The sequence below is a fragment of the Moschus berezovskii genome, chromosome 4 (assembly GCF_049115385.1).
Source record: "Moschus berezovskii isolate FMDL1 chromosome 4, NW_MosBer_1.0, whole genome shotgun sequence".
Lineage (NCBI taxonomy): Eukaryota > Metazoa > Chordata > Mammalia > Artiodactyla > Moschidae > Moschus > Moschus berezovskii.
Genome location: NC_142463.1, coordinates 5,143,522 through 5,167,814, shown reverse-complemented (window position 1 = coordinate 5,167,814; position 24,293 = coordinate 5,143,522). Strand labels below are relative to the sequence as shown.

The window sequence follows — 24,293 nt, the reverse complement described above, 5'->3', positions numbered from 1 at the left end:
AATTCTGGGGGTTTCGCTAATGTTACATCCCAGAGCTAGTATCCCCTCAGAACACCATTCAGCCACTTAGAATCATCAAATGACATGTGATCAGCCTAGAATTCCATCTCCCTTGAAAATAGTAATCTTGGGTAAGGGTAGCTAGGCCCTCCCTGGTGGCTCAGTGGTAAGGAACCCACCTGACAATGCAGGAGATGCAGACTCAGTGCCTGGGTGAGCGAGACCCACTGGAGGAGGAAACAGCAACCTACTCTAGGATTCTTGCCTGGGAAATCCCATGGACAGAGGAGCCTGATGGGCTACAGTCCATGGGGTCACGAAGAGTCGGACAGGACTGAGCAACTGTGCACCAAGGGTAGATATCCAAGCAGGGTGCCCGAGAGCTGGGATCCTGAGTGGAGCCCGTGGCAGCTCGGTCGCAGCCCCTGCCCCACGCCTCGTTGTGTCCACACACACCCCCACGTGCTTCCTGTCCCCCTGCCCAGGGAGAAGTCGCCCGCCTCTTCTAAACCAGATGGGCCGGGTGTCCTTTAAAAGCATGCTTCCTGTCACTTGCCCACGAGTAGCTTTGGTGACTCCTGTTGTCTGAAGGACATGGTCTACACTCGTCACTCTTCCTTGCATACGGGATTCTTACCCCTGTCTTTCCATTTCCCCTTCTAAGCTGCTTCTCCGCCACCTCCTCTGACGCCCTCACTCCATCCCCTCTGGTGAGCCGTCTCTTCATTTGCTGACCCAGACGGGGCACTGGTCAAAGGTCAGGTACGCGCTGCTCTTGGAAAGTAAACGGAGCATCCTCTGGTGTTGCCAGAGGCGTCTGGAGGCCCATGGAGCTGGCCCATCGTCTTTGAACGGGAGCGGACTCTACTTTCCAACTGGCAGTAAGCATGGTGGGATCTCCAGAGGCGTGTGGGCCAGGCAGGGCTGTGGGTCCTTGTGGGTCACTAGTTGTCACCAAGCATCACACCGCCCAAGAGGCCTTCCCGGTATAGCTCCTTCTGCACTCCCCACCTGCCTGTCTCTTTTTCCTTTTGCTGGTTTTTCTGGCATAGCTTCCTCTATACTCAAAAGTTAGATAAGATGAAAACACATCTAGGGGATGGGAATAGGATTACCAACAACACAGAATACCCCCCCTTTAACGTTCATTAACTTTGAGAGTTGAGAAAAATTTCACTTGGAACTTTTTTTTAATTCCTAAGTCACAAATTCAGAACTACACGGACAATTTGGTAATTAATTTCTACTTAATTAACAGGATCGTTTAATGATCCCTCAAACTGTAATTTAAAACTGAGTTGAGACATTAGGGGACCTTTTATTTGTTACTGGAAAATTTACAACCCCGGGTGGTTTTCATTATTTGTTGAGAATTTGCCTGGTAAGCCCTCCAAGGTTCTAACAGAAGAGCCTTTCAATGCAAAGGCAGTCAGTGTTACCTCTGGGTGGTAGTAGCAAAGGTAGAAATAAGACAGTGGCATAAACCACAGCTGTGACATTAAAAGGCGCTTGCTCCTTGGAAAGAAAGCTATGACCAACCTAGACAGCGTATTGAAAAGCAGAGACATCACTTTGCTGACAAAGGCCCGCCTAGTCAAAGCTATGGGATTTCCAGTGTTTACGTACAGATGTGAGAGTTGGACCGTGAAGAAAACAGAGAGCCAAAGAATGAGTCTGCCACGGCGCACATGTGTCCCCCCATCAGAAGACAAGAGGATAGGGAAGTTGGGGTGCATATACACAGTGGAATATTGCTCAGCTAGAAAAAAGAACACATTTGAGTCAGTTCTAATGAGGTGGATGAAACTGGAGCCTGTTATTCAGAGTGAAGTAAGTCAGAAAGAGAAACACGAATTCTGCACATTAACGCACATATATGGAATTTAGAAAGACGGTAACGCTGACCCTAGATGCAAAGCAGCGAAAGGGCTGCATTCCTGTTTTCTTGTTTCTCCCCAGCAAGGCCATTCCTGCATCAGCAGGTTTGGATTTGCTGTTTGTTGTCTATGCTCATTCAGCCTTCCTCGTGCCTTGTCTGCCCACGTATCCTATGATTTCACTTCTAAGTTTATTTCACATCTAAGTTTATTCGTGAGCTCATGATCAGTGGTCTTGTCTCAGGGAGCTCTCTGAGGCCTGGGTTGAGAGCACCTCTTCCAGAGATATTTGTACTCACTTCTGTCTGGCTCTTGCATGAAGGTCTACTTCAAACTAACTTTTGTGGTTCAAACTAACTTCTGGACCACAAAATTGAGACAGAATCAGCCCCCAAAACTCACGTAAGTCTGGCCTGTTATTATGAAGTCTGGGGAGTATTTTCTCTCCCTGTAAGCAGGACCAGAGAATTGATGCTTTCGAACTGTGATGCTGGAGAAGACTCTTGAGAGTCCCTTGGACTGCAAGTGAAATGATGATGATTGATGAAACCAGTCCATCCTAAAGAAAATCAACCCCGAATATCCATTGGCAGGACTGATGCTGAAGTTGAAGCTCCAATACTTTGGCCAGCTGATGTGAAGAGTTGACTCACTGGAAAAGACCCTGAAGCTGGGAAAGACTGAGGGCAGGAGGAGAAGGGGATGACAGAGGATGAGACGGTTGGATGGCATCACTGACTCAAAGGACAAGAATCTGAGCAAACTCTGAGAAATAGTGAAGGACAGGGACGCCTGCCATGCTGCAGTCACACAGAGTCAGACACGACTGAGCTGCTGAACAACAGCAGTGAACCCCCAACCTCGAAGTGTGCTTTTAAAATAGTTTTGTGGAGTAAAAATTAGAGCCTCACACTAGTTGATTTTTTAAAATTTTTTAATTGAAGGATAATCTCACGCTAGTTGGCTTTTATAAGCGTGCCTGTTATAAACATTGAAATAGTCCCGTAATAGATCTATCATTCAAACTTCAGTTCCCATCTAACATTGTTCATCAGAGCTCTCACCCTTCCTGGTCTCAACAGCCTGTGTCCAGCTTTTCCCAGTAGCCGAAGACCACCCCCTGCTCAGCTTTGGCCTGGTTCACATCAGTCTCCAGTTGGCATCCGATGGTGGCTCCGGGATGTCGGTCAGCCGTGCCTGCTCCCGCAGTGCTGTGCTGAGCTGCGGCCCCCAGCTCCCCCGGGCCCCGGAATCACCCGCTCCCCAGTGCAGCCCGAGAACGGAGGGCCACGCTGCTCCTGCAGCAGTGTTCACACAGTGGAAGCTGTGTGGGTCGTGGTGGGGGACGTCCAAGAGCAGATCCTTACACACCTGGTTGAAGAGCTGAGTCTCCTGTACACTTGGGGCACTAGGGAAAGGCAGGTGAGAGGGTTGCCAGTCCTCGACCTGATGGAAGAGCCCCTGCTCCCTGGGACCTGGACAGGGAGCTGCTGGGGTTGCAGGATCTCGGTAAGTAGAGTGAAGAATGGATGGGGCAAGAGGGAGCGCCCAGCCCAGGGTTTGAGCGGTTCTCGGCGCTCCTGGCTCTGGGAGAACCTTGGAGCTCCGGTTGTGAGGCGCCAAGGACATTGCTCCCGGCCTGGGGCTCCGAGAGGTGAGAGACCAGGTCACACGCCCCGTTCCCTGCCTCCCCTTCCTCCTCTGGGCCCCCGGGTGGCGCTTCCAACATTCCTGTTAATTGACCGATTCCGGTAAATCATTCAAACAAGAGAAGATATCTTGCGGATTACATTTGCTAACACTCACTGGACTATGCCAGAAATGTCATCGTGGCTAATGAAATTTTAAACGGCTTAAGTGCTTAACTGTCGTGTTGGAGAAGACTCTTGAGAGTCCCTTGGACTGCAAGGAGATCCAACCAGTCCATCCTAAAGGAAATCAGTCCTAAATATTCATTGGAAGGACTGATGCTGAAGCTGAAACACCAATACTTTGGCCACCTGATGTGAAGAACTGACTCACTGGAAAAGACCCTGATGCTGGGAAAGATTGAAGGCAGGAGGAGAAGGGGATGGCATCACCGACTCGATGGACATGACTTTGGGTAAACTCCGGGAATTGGTGATGAACAGGGGGGCCTGGCGTGCTGCAGTCCATGGGGTTACAAACAGTCGGAGATGAGTGAGCGACTAAACTGAATTAGGTGCTTCATTATGGATGTTGCAGACATCCATGCAAGGGGAATGTTAGAGACACCCTTATCCTAGGGCCTCGTCGCGTAAGTAGAGAGCTGGAGGCCAGGGTCTGTGTGAGTGATCGCGTGTTGGGTTGGGGAGGAGCAGCCACTAGGGATTCAGGGCTGAGAAGTAGAATTGCAGCCTTCAGCATGGCCCTGACTGCTGTGCCTGTGTGTGTGTGTGTGTGTGTGTGTGTGTGTAAACATGCATTGGTGCTCAGTCGAGGCCTGGGTAAAACACTGGCACCTGTGGGTATTTGGGGTGCAGGGTCCCCCTGGAGGAACCTCATGGTTAGAGAAGACAGCTTACCTGGGAGAGGTGATGCTCCCAGTACAGATTCTGAGGAGGAGCTGACCGTGAGGTTTGGGCCGTGGTGGGAGCTTGTGCAGTGGGATTCAGAGAGCACAGTGTGTTGTGGGAGATGTGGTGGGTTCTGTCTGGCATGGCAGTGGGCGGCGAGGCTGGAGGTGGTCACATCGAGTCGGGTTTGCTTCCTGTCCCCTCTGGGGTTCTGATCCAAGTAAGAGATAAGATCCCCAAGGGTCAGATGATTCCTTGTTATGGGTAAAGCTGTACCGGGCAGTAAAGCTCATCTGGGTTTTCTTCTGTGCAAACCAGAACCGGACTGACTTAGTTCCAGGCAGCAGGGGAGCGCTCACCTTGCCCCCGAGCTCTGGGCACCCGGTTCCTGATTTCAGAGGTGGAGAAGGGACAGCCTGTCCCAAACTGGCAGACACTTAAGTCACTTAAGTGGTTTGGGCCTTCACAGGAGGGCTTGGGAAGAGGTCAAAAGAGTCTGGGCTCTGGGTCCCTGGCTCCGTGGGAAGTAATAACAGGAATGGAAAGCCCGCGCCCCCCCAACTCCACATGGAAGAGCCTCGTTTTCCTGATAACTTTCAGCTCTGACGTCGGTGTGGTGACAGGATGTGTCACAGGACTGTTAGTAGAACCAGGTCGGGGAAAGCTGATCTCAAACAAGGCTGCCTGCAGCGTGTTGTGCAGGCGGCAGTGATGCTGGAGATAGCAGTGATGGGGGGATGGCCTCGGAGGCTGCTTCAGGAGCAAGCCACGGGCGGATGGAGTTAGGGTCCAACCAGTGGTCGTGAACACGAATTTACGAGAAATTCCGGTGGAAGAATCCATCTCTTCCAGGTCCTCTGTCCTTGCCCTGGCATTGCAGGGCATGGTACAGTTAGAGCCGGGAGATGGTGTGAAACCCAGGCTGGGCCACGTGGACGTCGAGGTGCATCCGGAGTTGGGGTGTGGAGTCAGTCGTTGGATCCACGGTCCCAGAAGCGGGAAGGACACGGAGCGAGGCTGCGTGGATTTGGGAGCCCTTGCCTGGAAGAGAAAACGGCTGAAAAAGGAAGCCTTGAAGCACCCAACGTCCATCAAAGGAGGCCGCGAAAGAGGTTCTGCTAGAGAGGAGCCCTCGAGAGTCAGTGTCGGGAGGAGGAAGCATCAGTGGTGCCCAGGGCTGCCCAGAGGTCAAGCAGGAGGTGACCGGGCCTCCAGCTGGTCACCAGCAACCTTGGCCATGGCAAGTTTCAGCCCAGGGCACAGAGACGGAAGCCAGGTTGCGGTGGTCAGCACAACTAGGGAGGGGGCGTCAGGGAGAATCTGTGCGGGCACAGGGCAGAAGGGCACACAGGCTCGTCCTGGGAGTGCCAGGGTCTGGTGGGGTGGTGTTGCAAGCACTCCTGGAGGCAGACGGACTGTGTCTGAACCCCTGCTCTGCCGATGGCTCCCCCTGCCTCATTTTCCTCATCTGCGAAATGGGACTGTGAGGGTTAAATGGGTTAGTAGACAGGATGCTCAGGGCTTCTCTGGTGACCCAGTGGTAAAGAATCCTCCTGCCAATGCAGAAGACCCAGGTTCGATCCCTGGGTCGGGAAGATCCCCTGGAGAAGGGAAATGGCACCCACTCCAGTATTCTTGCCTGGAGAATCCCATGGACAGAGGAGCCTGGTGGGCTGCAGTCCACGGGGCTGCAGAGTCAGAGACGACTTAGGGACTAAACAGCAGCAGTCAGGGTGCTCAACCTGCTGGCCCACTGTTCAGGTGTGAGGGTCAAAGGTGGCGGGGAGCGTAAGAAGGCGGGGAGAGGCAGATGCCCCGGGTCCTGGTGAGCAGTGGACCTGACTCCCTTGAGGGGACCAGGCTCATTCTTGATGCTCCTTCTTCAGTGCGAATGATTTGAGAACCAGGAGAAGCAGAAATTGGGCATTAGGCCAGGTTTTAATGAGGTCTTATTTGGGAGCTATCCGAGAGTCTTATTTTTACACACTAATTAAAGGGTGTCATTTATCATCTCGCCAATAGAAAATTCAAAACCTGTGGAGAAAGTAAATGTATAACTCGCTTTTTCTGGTTGCTTCAGTCCTTGAGTCAACTTCTTTTTAATTGAAGAAGGGAAATATGTTTATGAAAGTGTAATCAAGGGCACAGCTAAAAAATAAAGATCTCAAGGTCATCACGCAGGTCGAGAAGGGGCCACTGCCAGCCCCCAGGAGCCACTCAGGCCTCTCCCAGGCCGTGGAAGTTGCTTCCTTATTTTTGAAGTTTCTACCGTGAGATTATGGATACAGTTAAAGGGTATCTGTTACCCAAATAAAACTTCAAAATTGTGGAGGCCGTGACACTTTTTCACTCATTTGTTTATATTCGAGTGTATCTAATATTTTTCCCTTCCAGTTTTATTGAACTATAACTGACACACCATATAAGGTGCACAGTGCAGTGACTCAGCTTGCATCATGAAATGATCACAGTAAGTTCAATGAACATCCACCATCTCATACAGATAAAAAATTAAAGAAATGGAAACATGTCTTCCTTTGATGAGAGCTCCTAGGATTTACTGTCTTAATAACTTTCATCTGTAACAAGAGCAGTGTTAATTATGTTTACCATATTGTACATTAGTCCCTAGGAAGTGACTTTTAAGACAGCTCCAAGCACTACCGTTGAAACACCAGGTTAATGAGATCGGTTAGCGTCTGGTGGCGTGCTGCTGTTCACGCAGTCACAGAGAGTCAGACACGACTTAGCGACTGAACAGCAACACCACCTGGAAAAGGAGCAAACGTTTTCAGGATCTGCCCCCTGACAGCATTTCAGACTCGGGCTTGGCTCCTGTGGCAGCTTTATACAAAAGCATGTCACCAAAACTTTTAAAACAGCACAGCTTGATGATAAAGGGTCCAGATCCTTTTAAGTCAGCTCAAGTGATTGTGTTTCTGTTGTATTCGTTCATTGCATGTATTTATATAGAATACGTAACATTCACTTGTGGAGTGATTAAATGAAGACAGAAACTCAGTGATTATAAAGATCGCCCAGCCAGTGTAATCTGAGGGTAAGTAAGATTCATGGTTTAAGTCGACTGACCTTTAAATGTTCTGGATATCAGGCCCAGTTGATGACTATAGTTACAGAACAGAGCCTCCCTGCTCTGGGACCCCATTTCCCTTGGGCTGTTACTGGGGAGGGGGCCTGTCCACATACGCGGCCCAGCCCAGCTCTGTGGCCACAGTGGGCAGGAGGCTTTTCAGTGTGAAAAAGAAGGTGGCTCAGCCTTACAAAAGTCACCGTGTCTCCTCTTCCTTCTTGAGTCGGCACTTCCTAGGAAGTGCCCCCCACTTTTATGGGTTACCCGGCATTTCTGATGCAGTCTGTGTGTTTTAGCACAAAATATTTGTAACTTATTTCCTTGCTTCCATTTGTGGGTAGACATAAAAATAATGGCGAAATAAAACAAATAGGGTTAAAAGTTCTAGTTAGGCTTAAAAGAATGCTATGAGTTATTAGAGGCTGTGACTTCATACTTTGTTATAAATGTGGCAAAGCCGTGATTCCATGGACAGAAGAACCTTAGTACTTGATGTTTGGTTGATGCTTTGCACGGCCCTTTCGGTCCCCATGTGGGAGTCTTAATGGGTAAAGGTTCTCTCTGCCCACGGACTTGTTCTTTCTAGCCTCCGTGTGGGGAGGAGAGAAAATTCTTTTTCATTTGGAGTGTCATAAAATGAGGATTTTAATAATGTATTTGACTTGTTTTAGAAAGTTTCTCAGCCGTCCCCCTTCGAGTATAAAACACTTACCGAGAATGTCTATCCGTTCCATTCCATTCTGTCGCTCAGTCGTGTCCGACTCTTTGCGACCCCTTGGACTGTAGCCTACCAGGATTCTCCGTCCATGGGATTCTCCAGGCAAGAATACTGGAGTGGGTTACCGTTTCTTTCCCCAGGGGATCTTCCCGACCCAGGGATCGAACCCGGGTCTCCCGCGTTGGAGGCAGACGCTTTAACCTCTGAGCCACCAGGGAAGCCCGAGAATGTCTATAGAGTTGTCCAAATAGTTTCGCCCTGTTTAATTCTGATGTTTATGGGTTTTTTGTGAGATTTAAGATGAAATCCTGTCTGGTCATCCAACTGAATAGTAGCTCTGGTGTCAGGAGGAGAATAAAAATGCATTAGAGTTGATCATCAAAATTAAAAAAAGTCATTTATTTTTGTTTTTTAATGGAAGTAAATTGGCAGTCACCCTGACAGTCGTGATTGTAAGTTATTTAACTTTTGGTCTTGGAATTTCAGCTCACCTATACAACACATGTTTTGCAGGTGTTGGGATCTGTTCTCGGGTTTTAGTTTCGAGTTCACATAATGATTTTTGAAATATTCTAACGTGCATCTTCAAAGACCCCAGATCAATACGCCAATGGCTTTGAAATGACAGAGTGTTGCGATATTCCTCTGTAATTTAAACATGATTAGCTGATGAAGGTTATGATCAATACACTATGGGAAGATAAATTAATTGATATCATCCTTTCAGGATGATAAGAGGCCTATCGGATGTGGGATGTAACTAATGAGGCTGCTGTTTCATCTCTGTGAGCCATTTTTTATATATTGCATTTTCACTTAATCATATTTACACTATCATTCATTTACATGAAAGCCATAAGCTGTGGACAGATCAGCTCCTTATTAACATTGTATTCATTTGGACAAGAAATGATCCGCGGCCACTGTGTGTGCTCCTTCTGTGTCATAACCCGCTGTTGGGGACAGTGTGTGTTCCTTTGCATGGATGTCTTTAAAAATAGCCACTCTCTGGGCAAAGACAAGCATTGAATATCATTGAACTTAATTACAGCTCATCCCCAAAGACACACATCTATTCAAATAAAAGCTGCAGTTATTCTCCTGTAGTGACACCTATTGGTGTAGGAAGAGTTTTCTAATCCTTGACTTCCTTTCCAATTAAATCCAGTATGCTTTATCAGCCAGCCTATTTGCCAGAAGTTATGACTGGTGGAATTTAGATTTGTATTGATTAAGATAAACTCTCAATGTGTGTAGCCATATATTTAAATAAAAAAAAATCTTTGAGGTAATTACATGTCCTTGAATATAATTCTATGCAGTCGCTTGTAGAGTTGAGAGTAATTCTTTAGGCTATGCAAAAAAAAAATAGATAAAATAGATTTTTTGATTTCCAAAAGGATTTGGTTTAAATTCCCCTGTCTTATTTAGGATGATTTTTGCTGCAGTAATTGGGGGGAAAAATCGTTAGAATGATTTAAACAAGATAGATGTGTATTTTTTGTGGTTTACCTATAAAGCTTCTGAGGCAGTCTGCACAGGGCTGTCAAGCCAGAGACTCAGTTCCTAGAAGGGGCTCATGTCCCACCAAGTGTGGCTTCCACCCCCCAAGGTCGCTGCCAGGGCTGCAGCCAACATATGTACCTTTTATTCAGCCAGAAGGAAAAGGTCGTAAGAGAGAAATAGGCCAAGGGCATCTCTCTTGAGGGTGCTTCTGGGGTGCTGCCACGTGACCCTCCTGCTGACGTCCTGTTGTCCAGAACTCACTGTGTGGCCATGTTTAGCTGGGGGGCAGGGGGATGGGCCAGGAGAAGCCCCAGGGAATGTTGTATCTCTTCTGGTCATCCTGTGCCTGACTGAAAGTTGGGAATTATGTCAGCCATGGACCCAGGGGACAGTGGATGATGGAGACGATCCTGGGCCTCTGCCACGTGCCCTGGGTTTGGAGAGCAGCCTCACAGAGGCCTCTTCTGTCTCCTTGCCCGCAGTTGCCCAGAAGATTGTCGCCACGAGGAAGAAGCAGCAGCTGTCCATAGGTCCCTGCAAGTCCCTCCCCAACTCGCCCAGCCACTCGTCGGTCTGCTCCGCACAGGTGTCCGCCGTACACATCAGCCAGGTATGTCGGTCCCCTGAGAGGCTGGACTGGAAGGCAGGTGCGAGCCCGGGAGGACACGCCTGCCAAAGAGGGTGCTCAGCCAGCTCCAGGGTGGATTTTCTGTTTGTTTCAACTTTGCAAATAACAGCGTGTCTGCAACTGACATAACATCTCCTTCGGAAACTGCTGTGGCCCAGTGGTTTTAAGGGAATCAGTCTTTAATGCTCCCCTCTCCACGCTGTCTCTGCTGTTGACTTAAATGACCCCAAGTTGGTCCTCGTTCTCGTCTGCTTGTAGGCTGAGCAGTTGTGGGTAAATCTCATTGGCTCATCCCACAATATGCTTCAATATGGTAGCAGTTCTGGGATAGAGTCCCCTTTTCTCTTATGCCCTATGGAAACTAGTAACTTTTTTTTTTAAGTCTTTACTGAATGTTACAATAATGTTTCCCCTGTTTTATATTTTGTGGGGGGGGGGGGTTTGGCCACACGTGTGGCATGTCGGAACTTAACTTCTCGAAGAAGGGTCGAACCCACACACCCTGCGCTGGAAGGTGAGGTCTTAACCTCTGGACCGCCAGAGAAGTCCCACGAGCATCTTTCTGTTGCAACATTTTGCTGTTTATTTGGAAGCAAATAATATATAAGTCACTTTGAAGAACCTAACCAAAATCCCAGAGAGGAACTGTTGGCTTATCTTTGCCTGCTGTCCTGTCTTCGCTTTACATCTCTCAGACAGGTGTTCTGTTGATACTTTTTAAACAGGTTTAGTGAGAAGGTTAGGCAACCTCTGTTTGGTTGCTAGAGGAGAAGGGAAGTGCGTTTACAGTAGGGCCCTACAAAGTTACTGTGAAGGTACCACAAGGCTCTTAACGTCCCCACCACTGGCATCTGTAATTCTCTCTGAATTTAGAAGTATCTTCCCGATGCATCCACGTCTCCAAGAGGTCATTGTCTTTTTTTAAAACTAATTTTTTAAAAAATATAATTGATTTACGGTGTTGCATTAGTTTCTGCTGTATAGCAGAGTATCATTTATACTTGTATTAAAGCATATATCCCTTCTCTTTTAGATTCTTTTTCCATGTCGGCCATTACAGAGTATTGAGTGTTATTCCTTGTGCTATGCAGCAGGTCCTTATTAGTCACCTTTTTCATATATAGTAGTGTGTATATGTCAATCCCAGTCTCCCGATTTATCCCTCTAAGAGGTCATTTTCAAAGTGTGAGTTCTGCTCCTCTGGGGCACAATTGTGCTCTTTCTGCCTCTAATCTAGCACAGTGAAGGGACCGTGGAAACCATTTAGTTCAACCAGTCCCTTGCTTTTTCAGAGAAAATAGAAAATAATTACATTTTCACTCTCAAGAAAAACGAAAGAGACTTCCCTGCCTTCAGCCCCTTTTTTTAGCTGAAATGACGCTGAGCTGATCGCTCTCTTCTGGAAGGAAATCAGGTGTCCTTCATGCCGATGCCACCAGCCAGCGGGAGAGGCCGGCCCACCCGTCCGGCTGCACCTGCTGTGTGTGACTTGCCGGCCCGTGGGTTACGGTCCCACGCAGGTGGTGAGTGAGGCTCCCGGAGCGTGTCCCTAACACAGCCTTGGCTTCGGATCGTTACAGACGAGTAACGGGGGCGGGAGCCTGAGCGACTACTCCTCTTCCGTGCCCTCCACGCCAAGCACCAGCCAGAAGGAGCTCCGCATCGACGTGCCGCCCGCAGCTAACACGCCCACGCCCGTCCGCAAGCAGTCCAAGCGCCGGTCCAACCTCTTCACCGTGAGTGTCCCCTGGGGCTCGGAGTATGGGTCCTGAGACGGTCACCGAGTGGTCTTCTGGCCGCTGGGTGGTCAGGGACGGGTGTCGTGTCCGAACCCAATGAACGGGAAGGGCACTGAGTTCCGTGGACGTCTCAGAATATTGCGGGATGCCGAGGTGCAGGTGCTGAGCAAGCTGGGACTTGCTCAGTTACAGGGAGTCAGAAACGAAGAGCCAGGGCTTTGGATAAAGGTGTCCCTGGTCCTGCGACTCTCTCGGTCTCCAGCTGAAGACTTGTCCCGTTAGATGCATGCAGGTGACAGACGCTGCCAGGATTCCCCACACATGCGCATCCAGCCTTTGAGATGAGATGTATAAGCCCTATAGATGGACACAACCCCTGCTCCTTAGGCTGGAGTGCTGAGGACTTCCTCGGGGCCTGTAGAGGCTCACGGACATGAGCCTGTCCACTTGGACTTTTCTTCAGAACCATTTGCAGGGCTCTGGTGTACATCAGCTCTCAGGACTCAGGTTTATGAGCTCGGAATCTGTGCATGGGAACCAGGTGTGTGTAGTTTTTTAAAAGCTCCCTGGGCAGTTAGGCTGTCCCCTTAACAACAGAGGACACAAAAGCACGGCCACCCTGTCCATTCCCTTACAGCAGGCATTACCAATCAATGGTGGAGAAGGCTTTGCAGTTGAGCCCAGAACTCCAGACACAGAACTCGGGGCAGAGCTACTGCCATGTGTGGCTGGAGTCATTTGAACACTTTCCCTCCTGGGACTAGGTCTATGCATTACAAGTATACAAGCTTTCAAACCAGGGGTTCTCATCCAGATGCTTTTGCTCTGCCAGAAATTCGGCAGTTTTTGGAGAAGGTTTGAGTTGTCTCAGCTGGGGTGGCGTGAGGGGGGTGGATGTGGTCTTGCAGAGTTCTAGTCTGGGTACCAGCCATGGAGGCGTTCAACATCCCACAGTGCACAGGCCGGCTGCACAAAAAGAGATGTCTCCAGTGTCCAGTGTCTTGTCTTAGAAATGGAAATATGACTTGTCTTAGAACGTTGCTCAACTCTAGCATCCAGCATCAGGGTGCCCTGTTTCCAGCCGTGTGATTTCTCCTCTTGGTTGGTCCCTGGGTTGGGAAGATCCCCTGGAGAAGGGAATGGCAATCCTCTCCAGTATTCTTGCCTGGAAAATCCCATGGACAGAGGAGCCTGGTGGGCTACCATGCATGGGGTTGCGAAGAGTTGGACACGACTGAGTGACTGACACTTTTGGTGTAAAGAAGTTCAGTATTTCCTGGCTCGAGCTAAAGGAGGCTTCTGCAGAGGTGGCCACGAGTCTGTTATCTGATCCACTGCCCTGATTTGGAGATGGCGGGGTTTGTTTGTTTGTTTGTTTTGGTCCACAGCATGTGGGATCTTAGTTCCCCGGACAGGGATGGAACCCACACCCCCTGTATTGGAAGTGCAGAATCTTAATTATTGGACCACCACGGAAGTCCCTGGAGATGGCTCTCTCCTTGGTGAAGGAGGGTGCCAGGTGCAGCAGGTCCTCTGGCCCTCTCCCACCGTGTCCACGGCAGTTTTCCCATCAGATGGTCTTTATTTTCAAGGTCTGTTGCCGACAGCACACTCCCGCCTCAATTCTTCCCTTCCTCAGCTCTTGCCCCGTGCCATGTGAGTTCTGGCAGGCGCTGCTGTTGGAGGGCCAGAGTGAGGATTAGACGGGCTCAGCCCCTGGCCTCCACTGCCTGGGGCTGTGTGACCTGGGGCAAGGAACTCAACCTCTGAACTGGAAGCAACAGGAGTTGCAGTGAGGTTGCTAGGAAGAGGCCCTGTAGGGATGAAGAGTCCTTTGCTTTCATTTTTATCTCACCACCGCATTGTTATGGAGTGACTTACATTAGTGCATAAGCAAAAGTGGCTGTAAATTGGGAGGGTGGTGCTTAGGTGTGTGCAAAATACAGGTACATACCTGATATGCTTAAAGACGCCCTCTGCAAGACGCTGTACTGTGGAGTTTCTTCAGACACGCTGAGAATAGCAGCAGTCACCTAAACAGCACTCATGGCTTGTCCAGCCGCCTGTCACACGTGTGCACACCCAGGTGGGGGCTTCCAGGAGAGGTGGGGTCACCTCAGAGAACAGGCTGTGGATCGACCCAGGGCTCCACGGACCTGAGGAGGAGCCCACTGCTGAAGGCGCAGAGAGGGCGGGTGGGCCATGAGTGGGACACAGGCATAGCAGGGAGGAGGGGCCCTGGAATGTGGACCAGAGCATCTTCTGTGTGTTTGCCACTTCTTCTAGGGCATGGCAGGAGGACGGGACACCCAGGCTCCCAACACCTTCTCAGGGTCACCTTTCTTGGTCATTGGCTTTGGTCTATCTTCAAGGCAAGAGGCAAGACGCCGGGAAGTCTCTTTGAAATGGGGCTGCTCCAGCACATGCCATCCCACACCAATATGGGCACCTCTGGGGTCTGAAGGTGCTGGAAAGTAGTGTACTGGGCCCTGCCCACTGGGTACCTGCCAAAGGAGACACGTTTAAGGCAGGAGGAAGCCGATGAACAGTAACTCGGGTGATAGCCCTGCCCTTCCCCGCCTCTGTCTACACGGCCAGATTTGTTTTCCATCAGGTATGGGCGTTGTCAGAGTCAGCCTGGGCTCAAGGGGAGGTGGACTGGGACGGGGGTTCTGCCCACCCAGAGGAGAGCAGAGGGATGGGACCCCCGCCTTTGCACAGTTGGGGCGTGCACATGTGTGTACAGCGAGTCCAGGCGGCCAGCTGTCCAGGCCGGGGGGGGCAGGGCCAGAGCCAGTGCAGACCCATCCTCATGGTGACTGGAAATCCCCACCGATCCTGTCGCAATTAATGCAGCTGATGATGGAGGCGAGGGCCTGCCTGTGAGCCAGGGCAGGACCGAGGCTCGGTCTGTCCGTGTTGGAAAGTGGCCTGAGAGTGAATCCCTTCAGCAGCTGAATCTATTGCCCTGTTGTTACTAGTGGGAACAGGAATCGGGGTCTTGAAGAAGCTACCTTCACGGCGGGTTTGCGTCATGGCGTTGAAGGCAAAGACTGAAAACCTCTATCTTCATCACTGCCAGCTTTGACACCAGACAAAGCGACGGCGCTGATGGTGATGGGTGGGCGTTGCGCTAAGAGCTCAGAAGTGATAACTCCACTAGATGTCAGTGTCACCCAGGGAATGACAAGAGGCAAATTGATGTCGAAATCGTGGCCAATTAAGAAACTAGATTCTCCTTGTTACCGGTTTGCTCCCATTCTTAAATATGTAAAATGTCATAACCTCCTCATCCCTGGCGATTGTTCGTAGTCACTGGCTTCAATTAGCGAAAAGCATATTTATTGAAAAATGTGTATTAGGAGGACGGAAGTGCCCTACATCGACTGATCTTAGTGAATAAAACCCCACTCAGGCTGGGACGGTAATGCCCAGATGAAGGAGCTTCGTCTTCCTCACTTAGGAAGATCCTCCTAAAGAGGCCAGTGTTAATTAAGTAGTACACACACCAGTCTGCAAACACCATGCTTATAAATTTTATAAAGTGATTGTAGTGTGCTGCCCTGGGCTAACATTCTTCAGTCCCAGATGCTTCTGTTTGTATACACACACATGCAAAAATAAGCAAAAATCTGAGCAAAAATAAATCACACACACACCTTTTACAAAAGACTACAAACTTGCAAATCTCTCCTATCGTAGCAAGTTTTGTGTTTTTTTGGCAGTAGGAATCATCAGTCACTAATAAAAAAGCTGAATGATATCGTATCTTGCTTTATTTCTTTTAAAAAAAGAAATATTTAAAGGCTATATCCATCGAATTCCCGGTTCTGTAATATATGCTCTTAGGATAAGTAGTTTCATAGCCCTGATCTATTAACATGTGGTTCAAATGTTTTATTAGGAAGTATTTTCAAACATATAGGAATTTTAAAACACATGCATATACTCACCCTGTAGCTCATACATAGACTGAGGGCATTTTTTTGCCACTGCTGCTGCTACTTCTTCTAGAAATAACCCTGTCACAGATAGAGTGCACCTCCAGGATATCCATCCCCCCACCCCCCCCAACCCCCATCCGGGGATCGGCATTCCTTTGGATGCAGTATCTGTTATCTGCGTCCACATCATAAACTCACTCCTCTGCATGTCCGCAATCTATCCAGTGCTTTGCTCTGCCTGTCTTCAAGCTTTGTAATTCTGATGTCGCTTACGTGGTTATTTCTCAAAGCTTGCCATCTAATGCCGACACCACAGAACAGAGCCAAGCGTACCCAGTAACCAAAGATTGTGAAAAGCCATTGCCCAGTTCGTAGAGACTGTCTGTAAAAAACAAGGCAGTGGAATTGATAGTATAAATAGACCTGTTTGAATGGTATTTTGTCTTCTGTAGGGAAGGGAGCGTGGATCCTATGACAGTGTGTTCCAGCAGTCTTCGACTTCCTCATCGGTTGGAGAGGGGAAGGCGGGTCTGTGTGTAACAGTGAGGGCGCTTGGCCGTGATGCTCCTTGTTCTCGGGAGCAGGCCTGGTGGGGTGCCCCTCACAGCTTCCTTTATCACCTGAGGGGCAGCTGAACGTGTCTCTGACGAAGGAGGTGGTGATTAGGTTGAGCCTAACCTTTCTTTCTGCTGCATTCACTGTTTGCAGAGGCTCTGCGGTCACTCTTCCGGCTCCCCGTGACTTTCTGTGTTGGGTGTATAAACTCCTGTTAGGGTCTGGTTGTGTGTCAGGTGGATGCCTTGCACACTCACTCCTGACCCCCCCAACAGCGGTACCCAGGGCAGCTTTGGATCTGATGCTTTCGCAGAGCCATTTGAGTGGCATTGTTTGGCTGTGCTGTGGGTGATGTAGTCTCAGGGCTGGCAGAAATAACCAGAGACCTTACTGGGAATCCATACGTGCTCTGGTGTTTTATGTCCAACGGGTTTGTTTTAGTTTGGCTGTTGGATTTCCATTTTATGATACATATCACAGACTGCTGAACCAAAAGTCACTATAGGATGGAGAGACAGTAAACCCTTTTGCCTCACAAATTACCACCACTCTGTCCATGAAGTTTTAGTTTTATGGTTCTCTCCGCCCAAGTGTGAGAGTCATGGGGAATTTCTGTTGCATTTTGGCGGGGAAGTTTTCCTTCAGTTTCCACCTCATTCATCTCAGGGTATGTGATCAGACGTGGAGTTTAGTTCCTGATTCTGCTTCCTGTGGAATCTGAAATTCTCTGACGACAGCGTGGCTGTGGAGGCAGATGTGCTGCCTTGAGGAAGATGTTAATTTTTTTTTTAATGTTTGTTTTGTTAATTATTCTGGTTAATAGAGAATAATGAAGACAGATTTCCAGATTTAGAAATACAGAATTCTCAAAATTCCAAAGTACCATTAGTGGTCTCTATTGATTTGAAACTATTTTAAATGTCATCCCTGTGGGCTTTGAATCTCGTTTACAAATAGAAACCTCAAATTCCAGCTTTCTCATGAACTGAGACATAGGGAAAAGAGAACTTATGTAAGAGCTGTTACATAGCTCTTACCACAGGTTATTAGTTAAACAGTTAATTAATTAAAGAGAAAAGTGAGCCCCTAACTCTTTAACTAACGTTCATGACAAGGAATTGATAAATCTCTATTTAGTTCCCACCGAGCCCAAAGGTTAAACATCATGTTTTATTTTCTTCCGCAACTTTCTATCTGTTGCTTGTTCCGTTTCCTGGCGCCTCACTCCAAGCTTCTAGCATCCTAAAGAACAGCATGTGCACAGTGCCTGGCTCTTAGTAGGTGCTCAGGAAATACCGTCAGCTTCTTAGCTTCATCAAAAAAGACTGTCTTCTGTGGAGCCCATGGGCTCATTGCAGTCCCCGATTTGGGTTTACGTCATGGGAACTTTTCTCCTCATACCCCATGACATCACTCCCTTTAGTATTAAACATATATGTATATACACATAAATCAGCAGCTCCATCTCACTCCCTTAAAGCTGGATTTCATTAGCTTCCCATTGCCGCACTGGACACCACAAAGTCTGCTCATTTCATATATCATCTCAGATTTGAAAAGCACACGAAAATGTTTCTCCATTTTCAATATTGCGTGAGTAATGTTCCCATTGAAAAGTAATGGAGTGGAGTTGTCACTTGTCAGCACAGTTATTAAGGAGGACGAGTCTCAGATCTTTCTCTCATAATAAAATAAATCTGTCAGAAAATCATCGTGCTCACAGTTTCTCATGCCACCAAACGATGGAGACTTAGCTGTGGTTGCTCCTTCAATGTTCCCAGGTCATGGTGTCCTGGGGTGGCTTCCCTAGGCCCCCGTTGACACCCTCCCTACTGACCGCCCTCCTCCTGGGCATGCACGTGCGTCATGATTGCCAAGAAAACTGTCAGGAACTTAGCAAACAAAGCCACTCCTTTTCCCCCAAAGTACTGATAGTTTACCCCTAAAGATAGCTTCAACTTTCTTTCCCCTTGGTTATTTTCTGTTTTATCTTAACACTAGTTTAACTTTGAATTCACTCTTTTCTGACTCTCCAGAAGCAATAAAAAGGAACGTTAATGGCAGCTCAATATGAATTAGGAGTATCCCGTTGAATTGCACAGCTGAGATGTTAATAGAATTTTTTAAATCCTTCAGATGTTAATTAAATATATACATTTATGTCACAGGTTTCCCAAATAAGCAGCGAGGAGTCCTTTTCTCCTCGGCTGGATTTAACTGCAGCTTTGGAATATGTTTTCCTGTTGGGCGTTACTTTCCTGTATGGTCCATTGGTTTCTCGTAATTGAATTTTAAACTTCTTTATAAAAGAATTAAAAGATGATTTTGCAGTGGAAAAGTGGGAAGGAAAGTTTAGAAAATTCCCTGTAACGTGATGGCTTGGTGACGATGGACGCCCAGCAGGATATGTGTGCGTGCACATGGGTACACACACAGCTCATCCATGTGGGTACATGCACAGCTGGTACACGCAGGTACACGCACAGCCGGTACACATGTGCGGGTACACGCACAGCTCGTACACATGGGTACATGCACAACTGGTACACACGGGTACACACAGCTGGTACATGTGGGTACACATACAGCTCATCCATGTGGGTACATGCACAGCTGGTACATGTGGGTACATGCACAGCTGGTACCTGCGGGTACACGCACAGGTGGTACACGTGGGTACACACACAGCTCATACACATGGATACACACACAGCTGGTACATGTGGGTACACGCACAGCTGGTATGCAGGGGTATACGCACAGCTGGTATGCGGGGGTACACACACAGCTGGTACACGTGGGTACATGCACAGCTGGTACACGTGGGTACACGCACAGCTCACACACGTGGATACACACACAGCCGGTACACGTGGGTACATGCACAGCTGGTACACGGGGGTACGTGCACAGCTCGTACATGAGGGTACACATGCAGCTTGTGCAGGGCTTCTTCAGGGCTTGTGTATTTTGCAGAAGCTATGCAGGTGGGTTTCACCTCCGCAATCTATGAACCGCAGCCCTTCCCCAAATGCTAACTTTATTTTTGCTTTTCAGTCTCGTAAAGGGAGTGACCCAGACAAAGAGAAGAAAGGCCTGGAGAGTCGGGCGGACAGCATCGGGAGCGGTCGAGCCATCCCAATTAAACAGGTAAAGCGGCTTCCCCCCCTGCCCGGCCCTGTAGCCGGAGACACACCCCGGGTCTCTCCTCACCGTGAGGCTGGCTGGCGCGCCAAGGTTTGTTTGATGTGCTCCGCTGATGAATGTAGAAGTCACTCACTTGACATCAATTAGAAGAGGTTCCTGTGTGTATTAAAATAGGATCATTAGAATAAGAAGAGGGGAAATGTGACAACAGGCCTAATGAAGTGCAGTCTGCCCGCCTGCATATGGAGTGCGTTTCGAGACTGCGCTGGCTTCAAAGACTGCCTTTGTAGCGCGGCTTTGATTGGGCCGCTGGCCGCCAGGCGACAGGGGTAAATCAGATCCCCGTACAAGAGCCCCTTGTGATCACAGGAATTGCCCGACGTGGCCCTAATTTGCTCTCACAGACGGACATCTGAACACGGTTTCAGGCTGGTTTGTAACAACGAGGCAATTAGTTGTGATAATCATAGCCGGTGTGTCAGCTGTGCGCTCTTGTTTGTAATTTGCTAATGAAGGAATTGTAACTTTGATTAGGTTCAGTTTCATTTAGACCTTATTATATAAAGGAACATTTACAGCTGTAATGTGGGGCCTTAATTAAACTTCCTCATTACACAACAGGACTCTAACGCAGGCATTTGTTTTGGCCTATGTCGCTAGCCTGGAATCGGTTTTCATTAGCCCAGAAGCTGGGTACCAAATGACTTTATGTCTCAAGGTAAAGGGGAATTCACAAGACCTATTTGGCTGTGATAGTTCCCAGGGAAATGAAAGTGTTCAGCCCAGCAGCATGGCTTCCGGAAATGCCGTCTTTTAGTTTGCTGAAGAAGGCCGGTTGGTTTCGAGTGTTTTCTGTGTAAGGGGAAGAGGAGTCATTGGGCAGGGTGACAGCTCTGCCTCTGCGGTGATACCTGGACACGTTCACGAATCCTGTAGGAGCTCATGTTGGCACTGGCCACCCTTCAGGAGGGCTGGAGTCTTTCCGCTTGAAACAGGTAACCTACGGCTTCACTTGGGGACGGGGCGTGCGGGTGTGGGGCGGGCCCCAGCATCACAGGTGAGACCAAGGCGGAAGTCCTCGGGGTTTCACAGGACCCCTTCAGAGACTGGGGAACTGATATGTAGGCTGGCACGGGAACCACTATGAGCAGCCTCCTTCCCTCCTTGCTGTTCACGCTTTTTTTTTAATTGAAGTATAATTGATTTACAATGCTGTGTTTAATTTCTGCTGTACAGCAAAGTGACTTAATTATATGTGTATGTATATATATATGTCTGTATATATTCATATGTGTTTATGGGGTGTGTGTTTATGGGGCTTCCCAGGTGGCGCTAGTGGTAAAGAACCCATCTGCCAGTGCAGGAGAAATAAGAAACTCGGGTTCAATCCCAGGTCGGGAAGATCTCCTGGAGGAGGAGATGGCAACCCATTCCAAAATTCCGGCTTGGAGAGTCCCATAGACAGAGGAGCCTGGTGGGCTGCCGTGCACGGGGCCGCACAGGGTTGGACACGACGGAAGTGACGGAGCACACCACCGTACGTATGGTGTGCCCTCTGTGTATGGAATCCCTCCTCTGTCTGGCGCTCTCCAGACAAGAAGATTGGAATGGGTTGCCACCTCCTCCTCCAGGAGATCTTCCCGACCCGGGATCGAACCCGAGTTTCTTACGTCTCCTGCACTGGCAGCTGGGTTCTTTACCACTAGCGCCACCTGGAAAGCCCCATAAACACCCCCCCCGACACACACGCACACATATATACATGTGTGTGTGTATATACATATACATATATGCATATTTGTCTGTCCTTTTCCACCTTGGTTTCTCACGGGATCCTAAACCCAGTTCCCTGCGCTCTCAGCAGGGCCCTGTTGTTTACTGTCCCGCGTGTGATACTTTGTGTCTGCTAACCCCACACCCCCAGTCCTTCACACGCGCCCCCTCCCCTCTCCCCCTTGGCACGTCTGTCCTCCGTGTCTGTGAATCTGGTTTTGACTGCTCCTAAAGACTGAGCGACTGAACTGAACTGAACTGAAAGGCTATGGTTTTTCCCATGGTCATGTATGGATGTGAGAGTTGGACTGTGAAGAAAGCTGATCGCTGAAGAATTGATGCTTTTGAACTGTGGTGCTGGAGAACACTCTTGAGAGTCCCTTGTACCGCAAGGAGATGCAACCAGTCCATTCTAAAGGAGATCGATCCTGGGTGTTCATTGGAAGGACTGATGCTAAAGCTGAAACTGCAATACTTTGGCCACCTCATGCGACGTGTTGACTCACTGGAAAAGACTCTGATGCTAGGAGGGATTGGGGGTAGGAGGAGGCGGGGATGACAGAGAATGAGACGGCTGGATGGCATCACCGACTCGATGGACATGAGTTTGAGTGAACTCCGGGAGTTGGTGACGATGGACAGGGAGGCCTGGCGTGCTATGATTCATGGGGTCGCAGAGAGTCGGACACGACTGAGCGACTGAACTGAACTGAAAGGCTTTCTCTCCTGTGGGATGCAGGCACAGTTGCTTATTCTTTGTGCGGTCACTTATTGATATAAACTTAACTCTCCACATAAGGCTGTTATTCCACTCTTACTCCATTTAATGTGTAATTTTCATTCTGTTGATGCTGTTTCAACTAGAATTGGGAAAATCATTGAACTCTTTTCCTCTCGTTTAAAATATCCATCCTGGGACATTTCCTTTCAGGGGTGCCAGAACTCAACACTAGATCGCGTCTCCCGTGGGTTCGGGTGGGCATGCTGGCCGCCGCCCCGGTCAGACTGGTCCCTGGCGTGGGTGGGGCCTCCCTTCCCTCAGTTTGTGCCCTGCTCCTCTGCACGAGGGCTTGCTACACAGGCCAGGCTGTCCGTCTGTGTGCTACTGGAGGTTGACGGTCAGGGGTAAGTCGGGTATTATCCTGTCCTGGGAAGCCTTTCAGTAGGAAATGTTCAGAACAATCCAGCTTACCCCTCAGTCGTGGTCTGGTTTCCTGGGGCATCCTGACACAGGCAGCCCAGCCAGCTCCTGTCTCTTGTAGCTGCCTCCACATACACACATGGGAAACCCGTGTCCCGGAGACCATACCTGGCGGGTCAGAGTCCCCTTGAGGCAGAACATGCCCGGCCCTGGACTCTGCATTTGGGAATTGAGCTCTGGATAATACCGAGTCCCTTGGGACACTGAGATGAGGCGATGCCGGAGAGGATTTTTCGATTCTGGCAAAACCGGATTTTCAGATTCATCATGCTCAGGCCATATCGGAGCCTTGCTATGGGCCGCACAGGCTGATGTGCCTTTGCACACAGACGTGCAGATTCATCTGTATTTTTATAAAGGAACAGAGACCTTTAGAGGTAGTCTGGACTCCTCAGCCTGCCAGGGATGACATCAGCTGGTAGAAATGAAGCGAGAGGATTGTGGAAGACGGTGCCCAGTTAGAGCAGCACCTGCCGGAATGTTCTAGTCACTGCAGGCCTGAACAGTTAAGTGACTGCTTAGTATTTGCTACACGTTCACGTAATATCTCTTTGAACCTTCAACATTGCCACAGTTGACATCGCTGTGTTATCTTCATTTTTATATTAAATCCGTGTGGGGCAAGCTTTCCAGACCAGGCCCCTTCAGAATCCGAGGGACCGGGTTTCGAACCTGGCCCCTGAGGCCATGCACCCTATGCTTCTCATTGGCCAGAAGCCTTCAGAAAGCTTAGGAAGGGAATTCCCTGGCAGTCCAGTGGTTAGGGCTCTGCACTCTTACTGCCGAGGGTGTTCGATCCTTGGTCGAGGAACTGAGATCCCACAAATGACACGGCACAGCCAAGAAAAAAAAAGAAAGCTTAGGAAGCAGAGTTACATGCTTTGAATTAAACATGTGCCCCCAGCCTCAGACAAATAGCTCGTGCCCAAGGAGAAGAATCTTCTGAGATAGCCTACACCACCACACGGCTGCAGGGACACGGGTCCTTGCGCCTCTGTCCGGGGTTGCCTGGGGTCCCTGCATCCCATCTCCATTGCCTGTCCTTCCCACCAGCATCTGAACCCTTGTCTCCATGCTCAGCCCCCATTTGGGACTGGGTCTGCATGTTGGGGCCCCGAACCCCAGCTCACGGGCCCTAAAGACAGAGAAGTCCTCCTCCTGAACCTCTGGGTCCTCCGTGGGGCTGGGCCAGGGGTGGCTTTGGGATAGGCCGGTATCTTTGATCATCACAGGCTCTGTCTCTACCCCAGCGCACAGGAGTCTTGCCAGGGGCGGTTCAGGACATGGGTGAGTCCGTGTCTCCAGCACGCTCAGCAGCCTGACGCGTGTCTTTGCAGACAGAGCGTGTTCCGGTGGGTTATTTTAACCGCGTCCAGCTCACGTTTTACAGCTCGCCTGTTGGCTGTGAGACAGGCTCTCCTCGGCCCAGCGTGGGAGGAGCTGTCCACGGATGGTGGGCAGTGATCCTGTCTCCCCTCCTTCTCCCATGAAAGCTTTCTCATCGAGAATGTGACTTATCTTCTGCAAAATAACTTCCATTTTTTGAGGACCTGGACCCACCTCCGCATTCTTTGTCC

General features: G+C 49.4%; 1 protein-coding gene across 7 annotated transcripts in view; it reads left to right on the top strand.

Annotated features, from left to right (window-relative positions):
* The window catches only part of AGAP1 (ArfGAP with GTPase domain, ankyrin repeat and PH domain 1), a 570,436-nt gene that overhangs the window by 270,853 nt on the left and 275,290 nt on the right, over positions 1 to 24,293 (top strand). For all 7 annotated transcript variants that reach the window (XM_088835100.1, XM_088835099.1, XM_088835098.1 and 4 more), the window contains exons 7-9: positions 10,212 to 10,339; positions 11,938 to 12,093; positions 19,653 to 19,745. In XM_088835100.1, coding sequence (XP_088691226.1) covers positions 10,212 to 10,339; positions 11,938 to 12,093; positions 19,653 to 19,745 — 377 coding nt within the window. The remainder of the gene's footprint in view (positions 1 to 10,211; positions 10,340 to 11,937; positions 12,094 to 19,652; positions 19,746 to 24,293) is intronic.